Source organism: Brienomyrus brachyistius, chromosome 11, assembly GCF_023856365.1.
Source record: "Brienomyrus brachyistius isolate T26 chromosome 11, BBRACH_0.4, whole genome shotgun sequence".
In the NCBI taxonomy this organism is placed as follows: Eukaryota; Metazoa; Chordata; class Actinopteri; order Osteoglossiformes; family Mormyridae; genus Brienomyrus; species Brienomyrus brachyistius.
In genome coordinates, this window is record NC_064543.1 from 21,522,310 (window position 1) to 21,545,224 (window position 22,915).

The 22,915-nt window shown below is 45.5% G+C and overlaps 2 protein-coding genes across 6 annotated transcripts; one reads left to right on the top strand and one right to left on the bottom strand.

The window, feature by feature from the left end:
* The first annotated feature begins 1,749 nt into the window (after nucleotides 1–1,749).
* LOC125751853 (carbonic anhydrase 12-like) lies at nucleotides 1,750–13,102 on the top strand. Of its 5 annotated transcripts, XM_049031241.1 has the most exons (11): nucleotides 2,155–2,251; nucleotides 3,178–3,198; nucleotides 3,290–3,502; nucleotides 5,058–5,202; nucleotides 6,616–6,795; nucleotides 7,686–7,828; nucleotides 9,356–9,451; nucleotides 9,538–9,601; nucleotides 9,892–10,049; nucleotides 10,314–10,440; nucleotides 11,820–13,102. In XM_049031241.1, the coding sequence occupies exons 5-11, from the start codon at nucleotides 6,699–6,701 to the stop codon at nucleotides 12,455–12,457; spliced, it is 1,323 nt and encodes a 440-aa protein (XP_048887198.1). In that variant the 5' UTR covers nucleotides 2,155–2,251; nucleotides 3,178–3,198; nucleotides 3,290–3,502; nucleotides 5,058–5,202; nucleotides 6,616–6,698; the 3' UTR covers nucleotides 12,458–13,102. The 5 variants fall into 5 exon arrangements, with proteins under 5 accessions (XP_048887193.1, XP_048887195.1, XP_048887198.1 ...); XM_049031238.1 differs by lacking the exon at nucleotides 3,290–3,502 and having other exon boundaries at nucleotides 1,751–2,251; XM_049031239.1 differs by lacking the exon at nucleotides 5,058–5,202.
* A 3,745-nt stretch (nucleotides 13,103–16,847) lies between these two features.
* aph1b (APH1B gamma secretase subunit) lies at nucleotides 16,848–20,591 on the bottom strand. The gene is made up of 6 exons (XM_049031245.1): nucleotides 19,801–20,591; nucleotides 19,237–19,407; nucleotides 18,769–18,842; nucleotides 18,233–18,355; nucleotides 17,813–17,940; nucleotides 16,848–17,671 (listed from the first exon to the last, which is right to left on the bottom strand). Exons 1-6 carry the CDS (start codon nucleotides 19,911–19,913, stop codon nucleotides 17,504–17,506), a joined length of 777 nt encoding a protein of 258 aa, XP_048887202.1. The 5' UTR covers nucleotides 19,914–20,591; the 3' UTR covers nucleotides 16,848–17,503.
* Between the last annotated feature and the right edge of the window lie 2,324 nt (nucleotides 20,592–22,915).

Sequence of the window (22,915 nt, forward strand, 5' to 3'; positions counted from 1 at the left end):
AGAGCACTACAAAGCATCAAAAGGGATCTCATTGTTGAACGGTATCAGTCAAGATACAATCCCCCCCCCCCCCCAATGCATTAGATATACCATGGAAGACAGTCAACAAGAAGTGGAGAAAATATGGGACAACAGTGACATTACCAAGAACTGGACGTCCATCCAAAATTCATGAAAAGACAAGATGGAAAACTGGTCAGGGAGGCTGCCAAGAGGCCTACAGCAACACTGAAGGAGCTACAGGAATTTCTGGCAAGTACTGTTTGTGTGCATATGACAGCAGTCTCCAGCCATTTGTCGGAACTATGGGGTAGAGCCAGGGACGAATTACGGACCGGGGCAGCGGGGCCCAAAACAATTTGCAACGCTTATCAACAATGTATTTTCGTTTGTCTATTTTAGAGGGCCTACATTCTTTGATCCTCTGCCTACAAGGGCCCCTGACCCTATAGGGAGGGCGTTTGGCTGCCAAGGGCCCTTGAATTGTGGTGGTGGTGGGGGGCCCCTCGCGAACGTTTTGCCCAGGGGCCCACACAACCCATAATCCGTCCCTGGGTAGGGCTGTAAGACGGAAGCTTTTTCTTCTAAAGAAAAACATGCAGGCCAGTCTAAACTTTGCAAAAATAGACATAAAGTCTCCAAAAAGCATGTGGGGAAACATGTTGTGTTATGGTCTGATGAAACCAAGGTTGAACTTCTTAGCCACAATTCCAAAAGATATGTTTGGCACCAAAACGGCACTGCGCATCACCAAAACGGCACTGCGTATCACCAAAACGGCACTGCACCCATAGTGAAGCATGGTGGCGGCAGCATCATACATTGGGTTTGTTTTCCTTCAGCTGGAAGTGGGGGTTTAGTCAAGGCGGAGGGAGTTATGAACGGTTCCAAATACATCTTCAGTTGTCTGCTAGAAAGCTGAAGATGAATAGAAATTTCACCTTTCAGCACAACAATGACCACGAACACACACCCCAATCAACAAAAGAATGGCTTCACCAGAAAAAAAATTAAAGTTTTGGACTGACCCAGCCAGAGCCCAGACCTAAATCCAGTAAAAATCTGTGGGGTGACCTGAATAGAGCTCTGCACAAGAGATGCTCACAATCTGACAGATTTGGAGTGTTTTTGCAAGGAAGAGTGGGCAAATATTCCCAAGTGAAGATCTTATGCTGATAGACTCCTATCCAAAAAGACTGAATGCTGTCATTAAATCAAAAGGTGCTTCAACAAAGTATTAGTTTAAGGGTGTGCAGACTTATACAACCAGCTTATTGTATGTGATTTATCCCTGCCCCCCAACAGATTTGTGTATTTTTTTCAATTGAATTATACAGGTTATAGGTCACGTTAAAGGTGGGAAAAGTTACATTACATTAGCTTGCCAGAATTCTTTTTTTTTTTTTTTTTTTTTAGGATCTTAGCCGGGGATCTTCTAAATGCAGTTTTATTTTAAATTCTAAAGTAACCACCAACACAAAACGGTGCATGTATTCACAAAAGGTTCGCTTGTGGAGTTTAAAAACGCAATTTACTGGTTTATTTTCCTCTTGAATTTGGTATTGTCGGAAAGTGGTTCCAAGATAAATGTCTCCTTTCAGCAACAAGCTCTATGTAGTTTAATCAGCACAGAGCACTGACTGCTACTATGAATTTCATGTGACTGCTCACCACCACTTGCATTATCGAGAGCAGAGCGTATTCACGCCGCTTAAACGGAATGTTCTGTACACTGTTCTCCGAAGACTTCATCAAATCATTTTGTTAAAATGTGTGGTTTACTACATTTTCTACGCGCACAAAAGCAATTAGTTTTTATATAAGCATGAAATAAAAAAGTAATTTCACTATGAGTAAGAAGATCTCAGTAAATAGGAGCCCGGTGCTGTAGTGGGCTATAACGTGCATAAAGACGGGTTGATACAATTTGCTTTATAAAACAGGTGATCCGCTATAAAATGCGGAAGGTTTCCAGGCTCTCGGTGGAAACTTTTTATTCTGCATTGGGATCCCGGCGCGAGCTGCTGGGACCGGCCGGGATGCGGTGGGCTGGTCGGGCATTTTCCTGACGTCAGGTCGCGAAAAGGACGGCATGCAGATAAACACAGTATAAAGCCGCAATGACGGCCCTATGTTCTGCTTTCTGCCTTGATACCTGCCTTTTGAAGGGAACCAAAAATGCGGATCCGCTACCAGCCTGCCCTGCGTTTCGCAGCGCTTTTCATTTTTTTCGTTACCACTTTTTCCCACGGTAAGGTAACTCTTAACAATAACTTTTTAAAGAATGAATCATTTACTGAAAAACAATATTCTTCACCCCGCAGTATTTAAATGTAATACCACAGGTTGTTGGAATTTTTATACAAACGTGTGGTTAATGACAAAATTGACACATTCGATGGAAACTTGTCATCACCATACGTGGCACCTGTGTTAGAATGTAAGTTATATTCCGGTGAGTTTTATTTGCTATAAAAACTGTATAAATGCTAGAATTACAGAAGAAAATGATATACAAGTCTTGGAACACATTTCACAAATTGTCTTTTAACAAACGAAATAATAACAAAACAACGATGATGATCATGATAAAATAGTCGATGTTCTCTGTCACGTGCTGTCTAATATTCAGTTATGTCGTCAGCTTAAGCCTGTTCTTGCAAAAGCTTTTTTCCATTTAGTCTATTTCACTGCGTACTGTACCAACTGTATATGGTTGAAATCACAATAAATAGCCACTTGATTTGACCATACATTCAAACTATCGTCAAAGGGCTGAACTGAACTATTATAGTGGATACATGGAAAAATAAATATATTCTGTTTATATATATATATATATATATATATATATATATATATATATATATATATATATATATATACACGACACATATATATATATAATTTATTTATTTATTTTACAGCCCCCGTCATTAATATCGATGCAGGTTTTCCGTTCGTTTCCAGGTTTGCAGTCTGAATAAAATGTCATTTTGTCCTGGTCACTAGTTACATATCAAACTGACTAATTAAATGCCTAATGTTGGAAAAGATGTAAAAGGAATTTACATTTACACATATTACGCCTTTGGATGTTAGTTTATTTTTACCATATAGAGCAACTGTGTATTGATTTAATGATAGCTTTGTTGTCCTGTGTTCTCTGTGTTTCAGGTGCTGCATGGACGTACACAGGTAGCTACCGTGTTTTCTGCTCGTCACGTCTCTCTGTAAGCTTTCTCCAACCTGCATTAACATGAATTTAATATTTGCATCTCATATACAGCATATGGAGCACACCAAGCGATTCCAAGCAGGTAGTGCTGACTCTGGCTGGTCTGCCACGAGGGTGGAAAATCCCCCCGAACAAGAATTGAACACAAAACAGACTAGAAAAAGACCAACTTTAGCCCCAGAACCGCTTCAACAGTTGAAAGTCTTCTGAATACCACCGTTAAACGGAGCTGTTACTGCACTTGTGGCTCTCCGGGTAGCTTCAGTGAGTCTGGCTGTTCTCATTGTATTTCCAGCCACTGTCTGGGTATTTTTTGTTTATTGCACCACCCTCTGTAAACATTATAGGGTGTGAGATTCTCAGGAAGGTGGCTGTTCATGAGAGGTTCAAACCACCAGTAATCACACCAATTCTAAAACCACTGACATCAGGCGTCTCAGCCGTTTCGATATTCGGCCAGGCAGTAGACTAAGTGAACTTCCTTACCCAGTGTGTGTGTTGTGTCTGTTTGGCTGCAGATTCATAATTTGTTGTTTGTGGGAGCAAGATGTTGGCGTTAATGAGCAGCTGTGCCTAATGAACTGCACATCGAGTGTATAATTAGAAAAAAAACTATTTCTGTCTTAAATTTTTTTAAGCATAAATGACATGGAAAGGTTATGAAAGGTAAAGTCCCAGAGAAAATTGGCCATTATTATAGGACTGAAAAATTGAAAAGATAATTATGTAATTAAGCGATTATGACCAAAGCGCAGTTTGTCTTTCTGATTCTGCCTGTTCAGTCCCTCTCAAAACACAATAATAAGTCTTTTGTTGAGGCTGAGAAGCAGAGGCAGTGATATTTATCAGCTTGGCCATTTGGCAGGATAGGGACCCTTGGAGCGTCCTGGAATGGGACTGAAATGAACATTATCTGCCTCGCTGTTCAGGCTAAATGGTTTGGGGAAAGTTAAGTTCTGTCTCAAAAAACTGATAAATACCAAAATTCAAAGAAGTAATTGTAATCGATACTCGAGGACCTCGTCTAGGACAAGTGGTTAGAAGATGGAAGGTTGGATGAAATAATCTGATACATAGACGCCGATCCTGGAGGTGCTGGAGGGCTGGAACTCCCAGGGAGAAGGCCGAGCTCACGGGAAGGATTGAATGCCGATGCTATAAAATCTTTTAATGTGTTTGGCCAACTTTCATTGGTGCTGGGGCGTGGATCTCAATCCATGTTCTTCGTGAGGGCATGTTAATTGTGTCTGTGTACCATTGCATGTATAAGTGTGTGTGTGTGCGTGTGTTTGCATAGATCACATTTGGGGACCAAACTGTCCCCAAAGTGCGATAAAACCTGAAACTTTTGGAGACATCTACTCAGGCCCCCATTTGGATAAATTCAATTTTATAAAAATCTGTGAATGCAATCAAAAAAGTAAAAATGCCAAAAGGTATTGTATTTTGGTTGGTTAGGGTTAGGGCTGGGTAGGGGTGAAGGTTGTTGTGATTGGGATAAGGGTAATGCATAGAAATGCATCTACACTCCCCATTTAGATAGGTGCACGAGTGTGTGTGTGTGTGTGTGTGTGTTGTGGGGGGTATAAATTATCTTGGGCACCTTAGGGACTAAACAGTTATAATAATAGAGCAATCCTATTACTGTTGATTATTTTAGTTTAAATAGCCTACATCAAAGTTATACCAACTAAATTAGCTCCACTAAATTAAATGTGCCGAACCCCCACAAAATTAATTTCTAGGTATAGGGCTAAAGGGGTCTTATAACTGCTCAGTGCATCAGCGAATGATAACTTTGTGATCATGTGTTATGCAGCATAAGAACAGGAGAGCCTTCGCAGCAGCTCACCCAGGATCGAGTTCTGTTAGGCCCTCAGGACTGGATCCAGCCTGGCCACCTGTTTGTAGGTGATGTTCATAGCTGAAGGAGGGAGTTTCAGAAGAATGACCACAGCTGTCAGGTGTATAACCAGAGGGACGAGACACTTTCTTTGGGGGGGGGGGGGTAATCTGGGCATTTAATAACCTCCTAGTACAACCCCTAGTTGCATTATCTTGAGGGACACAAAGGGTTAATTTTACCCACAGCACCATGAACCTCAGCTGTGCTGACTGATGTGGGCAGCTGCTGCCACTCTAGAGCTCATGTTCTTGGCGCTGCCACTTCCAGCTCTCTGGTTGAGTCCCACCGCAGATGCCAGGCTGATGCCAGGCCGACAGACTCCATTGCACCCAACTGGGCTCGCCTTTCAGGCGGGAGGGAATAGTCCAAAGAAGCCCTTTCGTGTGTGTGTTCCAATGTGGGACGTGCCCCCTCATTGCCGGACTAGTGTGTGGCACAATTGAGCATTTCATTTAACCCACTTACTAGTTTATATGTTACTCTCTACTAATTCAGTGGTAAGTTAACCACAAAAATCTCCTTATGACTACAATAAGAAAACCCTCTGTCAGCTCACTGCAAATCATACTTGTAAAATCATATATTTATATTGAATATGAATCATATTCTGTATGATAGTTTAAACTTGTATCCTTCCAAAGACAAATTTTAACAATGTTTAATGCTTTTTCAAGGAGCAATATCCCTTTTCAGCATTTACTCTGATAAAACATAATGACATCAGTGATATTTTTAATAAAACGTAGGATTTTACTCCGACACTAACTAAAATGAGATGAAGAAAATAGTCCTTTACATTTAGTCCTAGATTTATGTACTATTCCTTCCATCTATCCATCCATTCTTCCATCCAGTTCAGGGCTGTGGGGAACTCTCTCCTCCGCCTGTTGTATTATAGTATCATTGTTACTGCTTGCTTCAGTTCCTCCAGAATAACCCAACACAAATGCTTAATGATTTACATATTATTTAAAGTGATGTAAGTGATCTACTTTAAAGCTGTGAAAAGATGGGAAAGCTGTAAAGTCAATGAAACAATACAAAGACTGCTTAACTTATTCAGAACAAATGAATGATCTCGTACCTATGTGGTCTTTTTTTAGGCAAAGTTCACACAAGCCTCTCATTTGGGCGAGATTGTCAGCCTCACCAGCTGCCCTGTTAATGTCAGCCTGTGGCCCGTACCCTATCTGTCAGGAGCTCACAGCTGAGCAGTTGTGCTGTAGGTCGCAGGCTCACTCTCACTGAGGGTGACGCTGACAGCGAGTGCTCAAACTTCTTTTCAAGGACGACTTTTCATTGTGTGGTCAAGTTTCATAATGGACCAACAAAATATTTTAGGAATGTGTAAATAACCCAGTGCTGAACAGGCTCAGGGTAGATGAACTTGGAAATGGGTGTATTACAATTATCTAGCCGTAGACCACAAGTAGCTTGGCCAATTACAGCTGTGCCTTGTGTGTGCTGCCAGGTCCAAAGGGGGTGCAGCACTGGTCCAAGAGCTACCCATTCTGTGGGGGTGTGTTCCAGTCTCCGATTGATCTCCAGACACCAATGCTGCAGTATGACTCGTCGTTGGTGCCCATCGAGGTGCACAACTACAACCTACCAGCACACGAGCAGCTGACGCTGGGGAACAACGGACACGCAGGTGAGCGAAGTGTATCTTCACCGTGGAAAAGGCTGCATTGTCACCGAGGAAAAGGGAAACTTCACTGGGGGAAAGGTGGTAGCGTCCCCACAGAAAAGGTGCATCTTCACTGGGAAAAATTGTATAAACACGTATATAATGCATGACAGATAACTGCAGACCATACGCTCTTAAAATAGATTTACAGTCACTTGAAACATAATTGTCTGTGAAAATATTCCATCCCACTTTTTTATTGTCCTTACAGCTAAAATAATATGCACTACATATGTATTATTCCACTAGCGCTCCCTTTAATTTGCTTGATAGAGGCATATCCTTCAGAATAATACTTTTGGCTAAATGCAAAATGAGGCTTCTGGTTTGACAGAATGTCTAGATCCCTTTGGGATGCTGACTAATCTAAGATTGTAGGGTGGTGAAGACAACTCAAGGCAATGCCTGAAACAAGCAGTATTTAACATGGAGAAAGCTCCAAGTCACTCTGTGTGTTCCAGACCAAGGCATCGCTTCTTGTTCTAAAATCAGCTAGACTGGCGTAGAGACACAGTTGGGTTATTGCCAAATTCACCAGTGTCTTAACTTGTGACAGCAATAGGTCAAAATAGGTGTAAACATTTTATGGTAACGAAAGCTGGGTATATGTTATACTGTGTTGTCCACACTGAAACTGTTCATCTGTCTGTATTTACTCATGTGTGCCTGTCCACAGTGAAGCTGTCCATCTCCGCGTTTACTCGCACGTCCCTGTCCACAGTGAAGCTGTCCATCTCCGCGTTTACTCGCACGTCCCTGTCCACAGTGAAGCTGTCCATCTCCGCGTTTACTCACACGTCCCTGTCCACAGTGAAGCTGTCCGCCTCTGTTTATTCATGTGTGCTTGTCCACAGTGAAGCTGTACCTGCCCTCCAAGATGTACATCTTAGGTCTGCCAAACCGCTACTCAGCAGTTGAACTCCACGTCCACTGGGGCTCTCCTAGCATTCCTGCAGGTTCTGAGCACACCATCGACGGGAAGCGCTTTGCAGCAGAGGTATGTTAGCATGGAGATGTCACCCATTTCCCCCATGACACCTCATCACTCCTGAATGTCTGTACTCAGCCACAGGGACGTTGGCAGGTTCGAGGGCTAAGGGTTCCCTCATGGGCTCCTAAGGAACGGTAAAGTTTTTATGTACAGATCAAATCACACTCAAAAACAGCTGATAATGAAATCAATATAGAGTTAAACCAGTTACTATAACAACTTACGACTTGCATATTTGATTATATAAACAGAAATAGAAAGCCATAATTTGCCTGACACGTTTGTCTGAACTGCATCGCCCATTGAAGACCCGGTTGGATTATCAAGGCTGTAATATGCTGGGTTGGAACGTCTCGCCTGTAGTGTAGAGACTGTGGAGCTGATGCTGCTCTGCCAAGTGCACACGCATCCATATTAAACGTCTTAACTTCATTATTTAGTGATACAGACGCTCCTCCACTTACGAATGAGATGCGTTCCGAACGGCCGTTCGTAACTTGAAATGTTCGTAAGTTGTTATTCAACATAATTTTAAGGGTATACGCAAGTACAAAGAACCAGGATGCTGGGAGTACGCACGCTACGCTGCTGCGCGGCGGGAATAGCGGGCAGAAGTCGTAGTAGGTGGAATTGGCGCCCAGAAAAAAAATTGATGTTGCGGACAGGAAACGGGAGCCTAAGGCACACAATTTGGACTTACAGTCCTCTTCATTTGTATGTCTGAAAGTTCGTAAGTAGAGGAGCATCTGTACTTTGCAGAAAAATTTTTTGGAAGCTTTTGGTTGCTGACCTTGTAAAGCTATTTGCACCGAAGATTTAAAGACTTGCTAAATGAGATTTGCGTTAGTCTGTAATGCAATAGGGGGAAAATGTGCATTTCATTCAATTGTTCTTGGGTCCTTTAAGGCTGATTTGTTACATTTGGGAACATAAGCAGAAGTTGGTTGCCCACAGACACATCCAGTCCTTCTGCCCATCCTGGTTTCCTGGAGGGCTGTGATGTTTGTGGTGTCGATTTTGATGCAAGGGCTTTGTGTCGTGTCAAGCGATGACAGTACAGCTGTCTTATGAAATGATATGGGACTGTGTGTGGTTGATTTTCTCATCTGTTATCCTCTTTAGGGTTAGGGTTGGACCAGAGCTCTTCAGTAGACGCACTGTAAATGGTTTATAGGCCAAGACATCTAGACCCATAAACTGCTGGCTCCTTGCCCCATGGTTGTTCCTCGAGCACAGGCTGCCGCAGAGAGAGGTCGTGTTTAAATGAATGCCTTCCAAAGTAGCAGAATTGTCCCCTTTTTCCAGAAGCAAGCCCACACCCTGGCTATAAATACCCAGCCACTGGCTAACTGTCTGTGTCACACCCGTACAGTCCCCCCGCCCCCGTCCCTGTCCCCACCGTGAACGCGATGCTCTCGGCCCAGTCGGTGTTCCTCCATGAAGCTGCAGCTATGCCGCTTAGGGCACTGACGCATGATAAATGCCATCGCATTCAGCACTGCGATGAGCTGCTTCCTGTGCCCTTCTCCTCAGCTGCACGTGGTGCATTTCAACTCTGACAAGTACAGCAATGTCTCCGTGGCAACAGAAATGTCGGACGGACTGGCAGTGCTGGCGGTTCTGATTGAGGTGAATGGGGGAGGGGCCTGTGGAAAGGAGGCGGGGCCTCAGCCTCTGTTTACATCATGCTGACCTCACACTGCCCCCTCTGGCAGGTTGCTGAATTCAACCCAGCTTTCGATCAGCTGCTCAAGTTCATCAGTGGTGTCAAATTCAGAGGTACCTTACTCAAATTACTCATTATGCAAAAATTATTGTGCTGCTATGTCCTCCTTTCAGGAAATCCATGCGTACATCCCTTCCAGTAAGCCATTAAATTGCAGTTATTCCTGTACCAGGTATTCGGTGTTCTTGATTGTTTGGTTCTGGTGTGTTGGGAGCTGGAGGAGTAAAAATGTGGACCGTCTGAGGGATCCCAAGGACTGGGATGAGAAGTACTGGTGTAGAACATCACCACCTTCAGCCATCCACCTCTCAGGTCCGCTCTGATGGTGGCTTGTTCACCATAGATCAAAAAGTGCAGGTTCCCGCGTTCAATATCCGGCACCTCCTTCCGCTACGGCTCGACCAGTACTACCGCTACGACGGCTCCCTGACCACGCCCCCCTGCTACCCCAGCGTGCTGTGGACCGTGTTCCGGAACCCCATCACTATCTCCCACACACAGGTACTCTGCCTACAGGGGGCGCTGTCGGCCAGCGTCTGGGCACCACATGCCTGTACATGCTACAATCACTTGGTGCTCATATGTATTTATGACCTTTGACGAAGTGATGGTACAACATGATTGGACTGATTCTGAGAAGTTGAGTGAACGTCTGACTGAATGCAGTGGATCCTCACTGCTGATTCCTTCAGTCCTTCACCATATTCTCTACTGAGGATTTCCAGGCAAGACTGTGCAACCATGTCTCTGTTGTCATCATACCAGTTCCTGACTCTGGCCACCGCGATTTACTCCTCGAGAGAGCAAGAGCCGGTCCCGGTGCCCCTCGACGGGAACTACAGGACCCCGCAGAGCACAGACGAAAGGGTCATCCTGGTGTCTTTCCGGGAAGGTGAGCTTGGGGTTGCCATTTAGGTGGAGTCTGTGCCCGCAGCAGGGTGGGGTGGTTAGGGAGGGTGCATGTGCTGATTCTGAATGGCCGCCAGATATTTCTGTCTGCTGTGTTTCACTATATTTGAATTTGGATGTTTTAGGTTACGTAGGGGCAACATTTAATAGACCTTAAACAATGGGGTCAAACAGGGGGTCAGGGAGAGAATTACGGAGGAAGGAAACGACAGGCAAGGCTCCTGAATGGTCCTGCTAGATGGTCCCTTGAGATGGTCCCATGCCGTTCTTCTACAAGTAATTCCACCAGTGAAGACAAACGAGTGTAATGGCCTGTCCATGTAGCCTCATGCAACAGATGATTAAAAGACATATCAAAGACAGAAAGTCTCATCCTCCACCGTAAAACAAGAATCTGCCCCAGATGTGAACTTCACACTGTCTGATGGTGCGTCACAGCCCATGAGGTGTGGCCCCGAGGCGGCATCCCAGGAGACCTCCTGTGTAGCTGAACTGCTGAGGCTCACTGACGCAGTGTCCGCTAATGGCTGTTAGCATATCTAATACCATTATCTGTCACACAGCTCGGTACTAGTCGCATGGAGAAGTCCAGTAAAAGTTCCCCCAAGGTCTGTCTCCTGGTTGATGATGATGATGATGATGATGATGTGTTGCACGCTTCTGCTCTGCACACATTTGCAGCTTCCACAGCCTTTGTGAGTGAAACCCTTGACAAATGTCTGTCAATGTCTCCCTGCGGATAAGCTGACTACCCTTTCACATCCCTTCAGTAACACAACTGCTAATGTCAGACATTATTTACTTTGACCTATGACCTGATGTTCCCATACTTTTCATTTCAATACATCATTCACACACAATGTCGCCATAGCAACTAAAATCTGTGCTCTACCATATATGACATACACTATAGCTGGATTAAAAAAAAAAACTGCTGGATGAGCTTCACTTGCTCATTTTTAGTTTAAAAACTTATCCTGCTAATCATATGTGCATGTAAACAGTCAAATCAGACGGACAAAATCCGGCTAAATGTATGTCAGGATGGTCACACCAGCAGCCACACAGAACACGCCAGACCCCATAAAATGTAGGATCATGATACCCCACTTAGGGGCAACCACTCCACCCCGCTGCAATATACGTCATTAAAAAGGGCCAAAATCGTGAGGCGTCACCTGCTTGTGAAAGAGATCTGTGTGGGACTGAGTGTGCGAATTAAAATGTCGAATGACAGCAGGTCAGTAAAGCATGTGGGGGTAACCATTTCCCAACCCTAACTCCCTCCCTCCATGTGCCACCCCCCAGCCAGCCTGGCAGCAGCCACTTTGCGTCATGCATTTTTGCTTGTGTCTGATGCAGGCTGGGCCCCCCCCAGGTCCTTGTCATTGACTCCTCCCATCACGAGAAGGAGAGTCATTCAGAACCTGCTGTCCGGAGACCTAGGGGACCTTGCTGATGACGGGATATCCCAACTGCTGCCCAGTCTCGGCCGCAAGCTGGGAGTCAGTTCAAAGCCGACTGGCCACAATAAGCAAAACCACTGGAGGCAGAACTTTCCCATACAGAGTGGCGCCACCCCTCCCTTCTGGAAGCTGCCCCCGGCCACAAGCTCAGTCGGGCAGTTGGGTCTTTATGAAGACAGCCTGTGCTACGTCTCCATCGAGCAGAACGTCATCAAACGCCTGAAGGGAGCTCCCGGCGGGGGCCGGCTGGTGGATGTCCTCAGGGAGGTGCTCTTCCCAGAGCTGAACCTGAGGAGCTACCTGCACTGCAGATCTGAGCTAACACTACCCACCATCAGGTACCTCCTCCGCAGCCGTGCGTCGGATGAAGCACAACAGCTGGAACGTTCTCTGATGAAGGCGGATAGGAGGCCCTGGAAACATCCAACAGAGCGGGCCTTCAGAAAACAGCAGCAGTCCGTGTTAGAGGAGGAGGCGGCACGTGACAAAGTGCGACCTCATCCCTGGCCCCTGGGCGTGGAGTGGGAGGACTGAGGAGCACGCAAGGCGGAGGAAGATCATCACTGATGCTCAAAGTCACCATGAGTGACATGTCGACATGCCGGGTGACACAGCAGACATCAAGCCAAGGGCTCATAATACGACCACGTCATTTTGTCATCTGGTCAAATTCCTGAATCCTGATAAAATATCATGATGAATTCAAGCAATTTATTTATGTATTTGGATGTTCAACTGATGTGCTTTTTATGCTTTACGAGATGTGCATTTCTGGAATTATGTTTTATAAATTTATGTTCATTTTGTATCTGGTAAAAGATAATACATTACAGCATTTCGCATGGAGGTAATGGTGAATTTTTTTAAAGGATGACTTAAGGTTGCGGTGACATTTCTGCACTGTGCTGATGCCAGTTTATAGCCCATCTGTTCTTCTTGATAATACAGCTCCCACGACACTCTGAGGTTCTCCTTTTTAACTGCCTCTGCCTGTTTCCTACCTTTCTCATGCTCTCCTCTCTGTTGTTTTTCTTCCTTCTCCAAAGAGATGCATCTTTGGATGACCTTGGGTATGTTATCGGAACGAGCCCGTCTTTCCGTGTGTAACAGGCCTGGATCACTCACTCTCACTAACCATCAAATTACAGTACCTTCAAGATGCAGGAGGTGTACATTTTTACTGATAAATACAGGAGTGATTTTTGAACATGTTTGGTCGTTGGCACATAGCCCCTAAATGCCAGGCTCCAATGCCAACCAACCTATTAAATTTTAAGCGCATGACTTAATTTTCCCAGAATGCTCTACTTTGTACAAATATTGGTTTCTGTCACATTATTCACAATTTTTTATCTCTCCGGTGCCACTTTCCAGTGTTTTTCGCTTTTTAGCATGAATTCCTTCAGATCAGATACTGACTTTGCAAAGCACCAGCCAAATGTACACAAAGCATCCCAAGCAGACCTCGCTCATTCAACCCCAGTATGAAACAAGAGCTTATTATTCACAGCTTTTATTGTATTCAAACTTTTAACTGCTTTAACACTGTTTAACCTTTACCATTAATTTAATGAAATACAGCAATGTCTGTCAGAAGTAACATGCATTTAAATATGTTTAATGCCATAAAATTTTCATTGAAACGTGCATAAATTCAAGGAAGTTGTTTGCATCACTTGAATATGATTGTTTGCTATACTTACTGTACTTTTGAGATTATGTATTATGTTTGATAAGATGAAAATTTGAAGCATATTGAGCAAGTACATTTGAATGTATTTGTCAGCCGGTCTTGAATGAATGCGCGATTTCGGACCCCCATTTCTCCTCCCGCACTTCCTGTTTCTCACTTCCTGTTGAGTCGTGGCGTGCTGTTTGCTAGCAGAACCCACTCCCTTGCCTTACAGGTCTGCCTGTTTCCTTCGTCGGGGCCTCGGTTATAGGATTCGGGCTAATTTTCATTTTCACCCGGAGCAGGTTAAGAACAGAACGGTAAGCATTCGACATGTGCGTTCACAGAAAAGCTCCTCAGAAACTCCTCGGTTTTTACCCAATTAACGCATGCAGCAGCGCGGCCAGCTACGGAGCCTCGCTCTTACCACGGAGCGTCACTTTTCTGTCAGATGGTAGGTGGCATGATGGCCCACTAATGGCAGGATTATCACACAGCGTGCAGCCAGCAGAGCAACCTTCTGGATACCTTATATTCCCAAGTCCAGAAAGGAACCGTAGTCAATACGGCTTGTTTTAAAATGTAAAGCTAGCCTGTCACAGAAGGGCGTGCAAGCATGCGTAACTTATCAAAAATGACGTAACAGACAGTAAAGGGGCAAAGACATATAAAGGTGGGCAACATGGAAAATCTAAGAATACTTTTTCATCTTCAGAATAAGGAGAAACCAAGAACAAAACGAGAACAATGTAGAGAAGCCGGAAGGGGACTATGATTTTACTGAAGTGTAACTTGTCACCTCCCAGAAGAGGAAGAGTGATTCCGCGCCGAACAGCATCCAGTACATTCTGTGCAGATTGACCCAGTTGTCTCTATGAGGTGAATACATATGTTCCACAGTCCCCACATGCTGCGATTTGATCAAATGAAGTGCACAGGGCTCTTTATTTTCTGAAATTCACAAAGTAAACAGTGTGGTAAAAAGGTGACCTGGAACTCAGCGATTCAAAGAGGAGCAGTTCAGAAAAAAGCAGGGCGATTCAGAGAGGAATGAAATGACTCAGAGAGCAGTGATTCACAGAGGAGCGACTCGGAGAGAAGTGGACCAATTCAGGGAGGAGGAATTCAGAGGAGCAAGGTGATTCAGAGAAGAGCAGGGCCATCCAGAGAGGACCGATCCAGAGAGGAGCAGGCCGACTGTGGGAGGAGCAATTCAGAGCGTGTCGTGCTTGGGGAGCTGCCTTCACTGTGAGCTGTAACGGGACCGACGGGCACTGTGAACGCTGCGCACATGACTGGAGTGTAAGCACCCAGGGCTGGACGGCCTGAAAGGACGTTACTGTGATGATTCTAGAATCATCCAGGGCTTAAAAGACTCTTCTGTACCGATTATGACAAAGAAACACAGAGCTTTATGCAAACAGTGCAGCAGGGCCTGTTATCTAGAATACGGCACAGACCGAGCCTTTGTCACCCGCACTGAAAGAGGCAGAAAGGCGACGAGCACGTCATCGGCAGGGCCCTCCCACCCCCGCATCTCCTGACCCGACTACAGAAACGCTCCGCTCTTTCTATTATACAAGCGGAGCATCCCTGGGACTTGGTACTGTGCAGCACCAGGACCCTGGATTTCCAGTAATCCCAGGTTTCAGCAAATCTCCCCCGCATGTCAAACAGCACACTGGGGGGCCATTAATGCAGTTTTGGCATCGCTCACGCCAAGAAACCATTAACAATGCTTATGGGGAGCAGTACTACCGGCAGCCATTGGGGGACAGTAATCCACAGGATTCAGTTTCTCCCAAGTTGCTCAGAAGCCAGATTTAAGCGTCACTGTTGCACAAATATGGCCGGTGTGTTTAGGAATGTTTCCCAAAGTGCTTGTATTGCTAAAATAAAAAATTAATTTTCTGTGCAAGCTTGCGTTTCTGCCTCAGTCTATCAAAAGGTGAAATGTTAGCTCGAACGGTGAATCAGAAGAATGCAGCGATGGTTTGGCAAATTTCTTTTACAAGCATTTAATAGTACTGACATTACCCAATCTGGGCTTTTTTTATTTTATTAAAAAAAAAAATTGAATTTTAAAAAGTATAAAACTACAATCACTTACACTTCTGCAGACCACATAAAATGATTTTGTCTTGTATAAGAACATCACCACTGTATGTCGTATTGCATGACACCTGTATTTTATTGTTCCTTTAAACACATCAGTGCAGAATCTGCATGTCCTACAAACGAATTTAGTTGAGATTAAAGCAGCCGACACTACAGCAGCATGGAGAGCCTCTGACTGACAGTCAAAAACAGCTTCCTGCTCATCTGGAGGTTCAGTCTCACCCCCCCACACAAATGAAAGGAAAACAAAACGCGTTTCTTCAGGAACCAACAGCAAAATTGTTTTCCCCCCCGATTACCAACCTACAGCCGACTTGCCAAAAGGAGAAAACCCCCAGAAAACATCGGCACATACCCCCCCCCACACCACTGAAAATTAACTTGCTGTAACAATATTATAAAAATAAGCTGACATACTTCCTAAGCATGATGGCATTATACACAGACTGGGAGTTTTCCCGACATATGATGTCGAGACAGAGGAAAGCCGCGAGGACAGGCCTGCAGATCTCAGAACGGTAGAGCGGCTCCTTGATTCCTTAATCCCTGTTGCATTCTGGGAAAAGGTCAGACCTCAGTGACGACAACATGATGATGAGGGGAGACCGCGTCCTGCCCCCCACCCCCCCCCCCATAAGTGCTGTTCGACGGAGACATCGGAGCCTAGCTTCCTGCCTGCTAAACAGCAGATTACAGGTGCTGAGGATTCTGGGTCAGCACAGGTTCTCCTGTACTGGACCCCACAGCCCGTGAAAAATGTCACCCAATGACGCTACAGATTCCAATTCAGGAATACAGCAGGATGTGGAGGATGTCACCTTTCCCCAGCGCATCATCGGCATGCCTGTTCCCGACAGAGACATTCCTGAGCGGCTTCATTTCTCTTATACTTGGCGGATTCAACGCAGGGGGAAAAAAATCTGTTGGCTCCACACCCAGAATTCAAAGTTCCAGGTTTTTGTGATTGTGGGGGAAGGGGGGGGGTCATGTCTGGCTCGCTTCCAGCCATTACGGGAACCCAAAGGGGATGTCAACTCAAGGTCATGTGATAAAGCTACAGTGAGTGAGTGAGCCGGAACATTAAACCTATGAAAGATGGGATGGGGTCTGCACAATAAAACCATGACAAAGAAGCACAGAATATTAAACCATTTAATCAATATGCATAAATATATTACCGTGGGTCACCACTTCATGTTTAAACTGAAAAAAAGTCACGAAAACGCAAAGGGCGAGGATTCAGGGGGCCAGAGTGGAGAGCGGGCAAGCGGCAGGGTGTCCTGGGGGTGCCGCTACTTAAAGGGGCTATGACTTAAGGGGGGGCAGGGGAGCTCGGCTTCCAATCGAACGCAAGGAGGAGGAGGAAGGCACAGCAGCACATCAGCAAGTACCGTTCCCACAAAAAGGTAAGAGTAAGTGTGTCTGTATGTTGCTGTGCTATTGTGTAAGTGTGTAAAATACGCCACGGACCATCATCGTGAAGGAGGTTTTATGGACTTTAAATGCAAAACGACACTTTTTCCTGCAGCTGGCAGATTTCATCGGTGTGGCGGCCGGCGGGCCTAGAGAAGCTCCTCAGTGCCAAGCAGGATCACCGGAGTCTGGGCAAGGCTGCAGCCCGCTCTCAGGGAAAGGGGCACCGCCCCCAAAATACTAACAACAATCATCGTAACTCCAGTGCTTACCTACGCAGCAAACTAACGACAGCACAGAGGAATGGTAAGGGGAGGGCGGCGCTCTGCGTCTCTCGCTCTCTGCCACCAGTAAAGTCCCAGCAAGACTCCTTCATGCTATCTGGACCGGTGATTGGCCAGCAGAAAGTCCTTGTCTTTGCAGGTGAGGCAGAGCTTGAGGTTACGCAGCGACCCCCCTGCGCAGAAGAACGCCCAGCCTCCCATCAGCAGCGTCACCAGGTAGGCGGGGATCAGGCTGCCTTCGTACTGGGGGTTCAGGAACGTCTGCAAGAGACAGCGTTCACCTCAGCAGGCGGGGATGTGATACCACCGGCCGCTAATGCCCGATCGCAGGTGGGTCTGACAAGGCGGGAGGGTCAGAAACCACACGAGGTCACTCCCCAATGCCCGGCGGCCGCAGCTTACCATACACGACACGAAGAGGTGGCTGCCGACCACCACGGCCACGGACGACCACTTCTGCTTCTCACAGGCGTCGAAGAAGACCACTCCCCAGAACATGTGCAGGAGGATGACGGCCATCGTCATGAAGGCTGCGGACAGAGTAGATCCTAACCCCCTGCATCTCCAGCTCACACTACTACAGCAACACCTACTCAGTTTCACTTTCCCTTCACATTAGGATGACTGCAGGATCCCTCTGACACAAACATCATTAAGCAATTTGCGTAACTATGAAGAGATTCAGAGTGTGATCATACAACCATGTGTGCATTACTCAGATCAGATCACACAGATAGCCATGTGACCTGAGAGAGAGAGAGAGAGAGAGAGAGAGAGACTGTCAACTAGGAGCACAGCCCGCTGGGAGAGTCCCACTCTTACCTGAAGAGATGAAGTAGTGCTGAGAGTCGCCATGGATGCCGACCGTGCCCGGGCCCAAGGAGTCGGCCAGGATGTTGACCACCGAGAAGGAGCCACTCATGAACCCAAACCCCAGGCCAGATACTGTCGGTACAATATGGCACATTATTATGGTTATATAAGCAAGGGCGGTACCATCTGATTCGGAATCATTACGTGCGTCGATTCACCATTACTTATTCTACATATATATAAGATTCCCTTCTTTTCATCTATCCATCCATCCTGCAGTGCTTCAACCACATGGGGGGGGGGGGGAGAACAGGGAGAACAGGACACCAGGCAGGGATGCCAGTCACACACACACACACACACACACACACACACACACACACACACACACACACACACACACACAACGGCTGGCAATGCCAACCAGCCTGACTGCACGCCCCTGTATTGTGTGAGGAATAGGAGCAGCCGGAGAGACCCTGCGTGTCACAGTGAGGTCACCACAAGATTTGGGAGAAGGGTTGAGGGAGCCGGGGCAGCCATACCGTAGGCCAGCTGACGCACAGATATGGGCATGGTGTCTTCCTGACTAAGAGCAAGCAAGCCTTGGTTTGCTTTCCTAGAAAGGGAGAAAAGGGAGAGATATTAAGAAAGTTATATGTATGAATTCTTCAAGTTCAGGATTTGCTACTGTTTCTGGACTCAAAATTACCCATAAACAAACCTGTTATCATGCAAAAGAATTCAAACTTTAACAACCAGCTTTGTGTGTGTGCACAGGACAGAGAGATTAATTGCATGCTTGTTAAGATTAACCACAATGTGGAACCAAAGCGTCTCACTTTGTAAAGCAGCAGCCCTCCTGATGAGATGGCCACTGGGCTCGGGGCCAGCGCTGACAAAGAGGGCGTTGTGTGTCGCGTTTACGCACAGTCACCACGAGTGAGGCATTGCAGCAAAGCCCCCCCCAGCCCCCAAGCAGGTGGTCACGGAAGAGCCCTTAGGGGCCTTACTTTAGTAGTTTGTAGTAGGCGAATCGGAAGACTTCCTGCAGGAGGACGGAGAGCACCACGCCGAAGACGAGCAGGCCCTTCTGCTGCGAGGCGCTCTCCTTGTTACTGGCCTGCACGGCGATGAACCAGACCAGCGAGGACAACAGCAGCGACACCAGCCAGAAGAAGGCGCTGCAACAACACAGGGTCGGTCTGTTAGTGCCGTGGGCTGCTGTTCACACGGGACTCTGTGTGTGTGTGCGTGTATAATAAAAACGCAAGCAAAACCACAAACTTGGCATGTTCAATTAAATTTATTCTATTTTTATACAGCCCCAAGGCTCAGTTACCTAGAGGGCCTGGAACTGCCACGGGTGCCCTATTCTAGCCTCTGAACATTAACATTGTTAAATAAAATTCAGTTTTACGAAACATTAATTTTAATGCCAAAAACACTGTCACACAATCACGTCAACCGCGCCAAAAGAGAAAGCACAGACGATTTCTGCCGTAAACCATTAGAAGCAAACTGGCGCCGCACTTCTTATGATGTCGCGCCGGCGGGCATTAAGGAGGCGGACTCACCCAGCGATGAGGAAGATGACCCGCAGCGGATCCCGGGCGATGGTGAAGAGGAAGAGAGCCGCGGCGGGGCCGAAGGCGATGAAGGTGCAGCCGAAAAACACCGCCGTGGTCATGGCGGGGACGGACTCTTACTCGCGCACTCACTCAGATAAATCCCTCTGCGACACGACGGGCCGCCTTTCATGTGGCTAAAGCGCTCTGCTCTCAAACCGAAAGCGTAAATAACCTCATTGCTGCCGCGACCCACCCGGACGGCTTCGCTTCGACATCGACGACCAGTTCTCTTCCTGTCCGAGCCAAAATAGCACATGACTCAGAGCAGAGCTTTAGCGCGGTACCTGGACACAGCGACACCTAGAGGCCGGATGATTCAACAGCTAACACTAAAAATAAAATGCAATAAACGCTGTAATGTATTACACTAAACCTCTATGGCTCGCGGGTAACACCTCCAAGGTCGGGAATATGGATCCCACCCCTCGTCGTGTGTTCTCGCCGAGGTGTGTTTTCTCCAAGTTTCCTCCGGCAGTCCGAACGCATGCAGTTAAACTAATTGGCGTCTCTAAAATGCCCGCAGAGTGTAATTGCGTGCGTGTGTGTGCCCTGCGATAGACTAGCATTCAGTCAATGCTATGCCTCAACCTTGTCTCCGTGCTGCTAATCCAGGTTGAATTCACGGTGATCTTGAGAGAGGCGCACTAGAAATTTTGGACCACATGAAAGCCTGTCACCCAGGCACCCTTGGAATCGTCCTGCCCCCCCTTACGGTGCTCCCGGAGTTTGAAGCAGAAAGGGGACGCACACCTAAGCTCACGCTATTTAGTGTACCTAATTGCATGTATGCAGCTTGTATCGCTAATTACGATTGGTTAAGCTGAGAAGTTCAAGTAGACACTTGCTTGACTTGTAAAGATCATGACGGGCTTCCTCTGTTTTACATGAAATCAAACAAGGTCAGTGTAGCAGTGCGGAAAATATTGAATTTGTTGTAATTAAATAATAAATTTAAAAAATCTGTGAATATAATTAACAAACAAAAAATGTCACGTCTTGTATTTTGTTTGGTTACTTATGGTTAAGGTTAGGGCTGCGTAGGGGCTAAGGTCCTCAGGTTGGGATTAGAGTTTTCCATACAGAAATAAATGGAGAGTCCCCACAAAGACATAGATACTTAATCTGTGTGCATGTGTGTGTGTGTGAACTGCAACCCACATTACCCCGAAACTTCTAGTTAGGTGGATAGAATGAGATAGATAGATAGATAGATAGATAGATAGATAGATAGATAGATAGATAGATAGATAGGGCACAAAACGTGATGTTGCGTGTGAATTGATAAGTCTAGGCCTATATATTTGTAAAAAAAAAAGTACAATTGTCAATACTGACGTGTAATGCTAATAAAAGTAATACATTTATATGTAAACACGAATAATTAGTATGATTCCGAAAAATTGTAGTTGTAAAAATGAAACTATAGAGGCCGCTATTTATCAATTAATAAACTATACCTACCGTTTCAATTCTATCTATCTATCTATCTATCTATCTATCTATCTATCTATCTATCTATCTATCTATCTATCTATCTATCTATCTATGTATCTGTCTGTCTGTCTGTCTGTCTGTCTGTCACTTGCCCAATTACTTGAACGCCATTGTTGAATGGGACATGTTCAGTCACCAAACAATGTATAGCATCTTATTTACGACCGACATAAAACACCAGCATGTACCAAGATAATGCAATAGGCCCTAAATATTAATTAATAAACTTTGGGTGAACAAGGGATGTTTAGCGCGATGACGTCACGCCTTCAGGTTCCCGACCCGCTCTGGGTGCAGAGTTTACATGCTCTGCCCTTGTTTACTCGGGGTTCCAACGGCTACCCCAGTTTCCCTCTGCGACTAAGTGAGCTGGTGTCTCTAAATTGTCTATTAACGTGGGTGTGTGTACTTTGCGATGGACTGACATCCCGTCAAGACCATCCCTTGCCTGTGCCCTTTGCTTCTTAGATTCTATAGGCTGAAACTGACGCTGTACTGTACTGACAGTGAGGAATGATATTAAGACAACAGATTTTTTAGAATGATCTCCTACAGTTCATACACCTGCAAGTTTGACTATCAACTGAATGTAAAAGTCATTAATCTGCAGTATGATGTGCCAGGATCGGTAACGTATTGCGCAAAGTAGCAGTCATAAGGAGTGCGTGCACGTGAATGCGCCGAAATGAAGAATAACGCTGGACTGCGATCGTGTCAACAAAGACATTGGCTCCACATCTCTGTGCCTTTGTCTAGTATATGATGACGGCAGAGTGTATTGTGCATTACAGTCACTACAGCAAACTGCAGAGCATCAGACAAAAAGCACGAGCCTTCAATTTTCAAGGAGGGATATCAGCTTACTTTTGAAATATATTTTTAATCTACACATTTTAAAGTTATAGGCTGTGTCCGGTCACTGGTTATTCTTACTTTCACTGAAGATAAAAGGCGTATTGGCGTATTTACCTCTAGCGGATAAACTAAGCGGAGTAGTTGAAATAAAACCGTTACTATTCCCAGAAACACAATCAAACAAGGGACTACAGACAGTATAATTCTCAGAATGTCTGGGCTGAGGCACCATGAATCATTCTGCGTATGAACTCACTCTTGCTCAGATGCAGGTCCCTGGGCGTTATTGCCAAGAAAAGAATGCAGCGGTTTCTGAACGAGGCATCGCCTAGTTCTGGAGTTCAAATCCCATATTAATTTTAGATAGTGTTAACTATGCGGTATAACCAACGAGGTCTGACTACAACATCGAACCTGCGAATATTTTTTTAGACCGAAAGCTTTCCAATAAATGACCACTTTCCTAACACCGTACCTAAACCTATTTTTTTATGATAAGGTGTGAAGTCATTACATTATATTAACTGATTCTATTACAGGACAGGCCTATGTATTTTAAGAATAAATAATCAAAAATCTAAATTAAACGCATTGTAATATTCTGCTTGATTTTAAATGAAAATTCTAATTAATCTGAAGACATGCACAAGTCTTGTTTGGTAAATGAGAGGTCACTTACAATATTAGGTATATCAACATCACATTTACATAT

What these genes read in the sequence shown, in the direction of transcription:
- LOC125751853 (XM_049031236.1), top strand. Translation starts at nt 2,179, where the DNA reads ATGCGGATCCGCTACCAGCCTGCCCTGCGTTTCGCAGCGCTTTTCATT. An exon ending in GGAAGCGCTTTGCAGCAGAG is followed by an intron (nt 7,829 to 9,355) that starts GTATGTTAGCAT and finishes CCTTCTCCTCAG; the next exon opens with CTGCACGTGGTGCATTTCAA. An exon ending in CAGTGGTGTCAAATTCAGAG is followed by an intron (nt 9,602 to 9,891) that starts GTACCTTACTCA and finishes TGTTCACCATAG; the next exon opens with ATCAAAAAGTGCAGGTTCCC.
- aph1b (XM_049031245.1), bottom strand. Translation starts at nt 19,913, where the DNA reads ATGACCACGGCGGTGTTTTTCGGCTGCACCTTCATCGCCTTCGGCCCC. An exon ending in GCCTACTACAAACTACTAAA is followed by an intron (nt 18,843 to 19,236) that starts GTAAGGCCCCTA and finishes CTCCCTTTCTAG; the next exon opens with GAAAGCAAACCAAGGCTTGC. An exon ending in GCACTACTTCATCTCTTCAG is followed by an intron (nt 17,941 to 18,232) that starts GTAAGAGTGGGA and finishes CTCTGTCCGCAG; the next exon opens with CCTTCATGACGATGGCCGTC.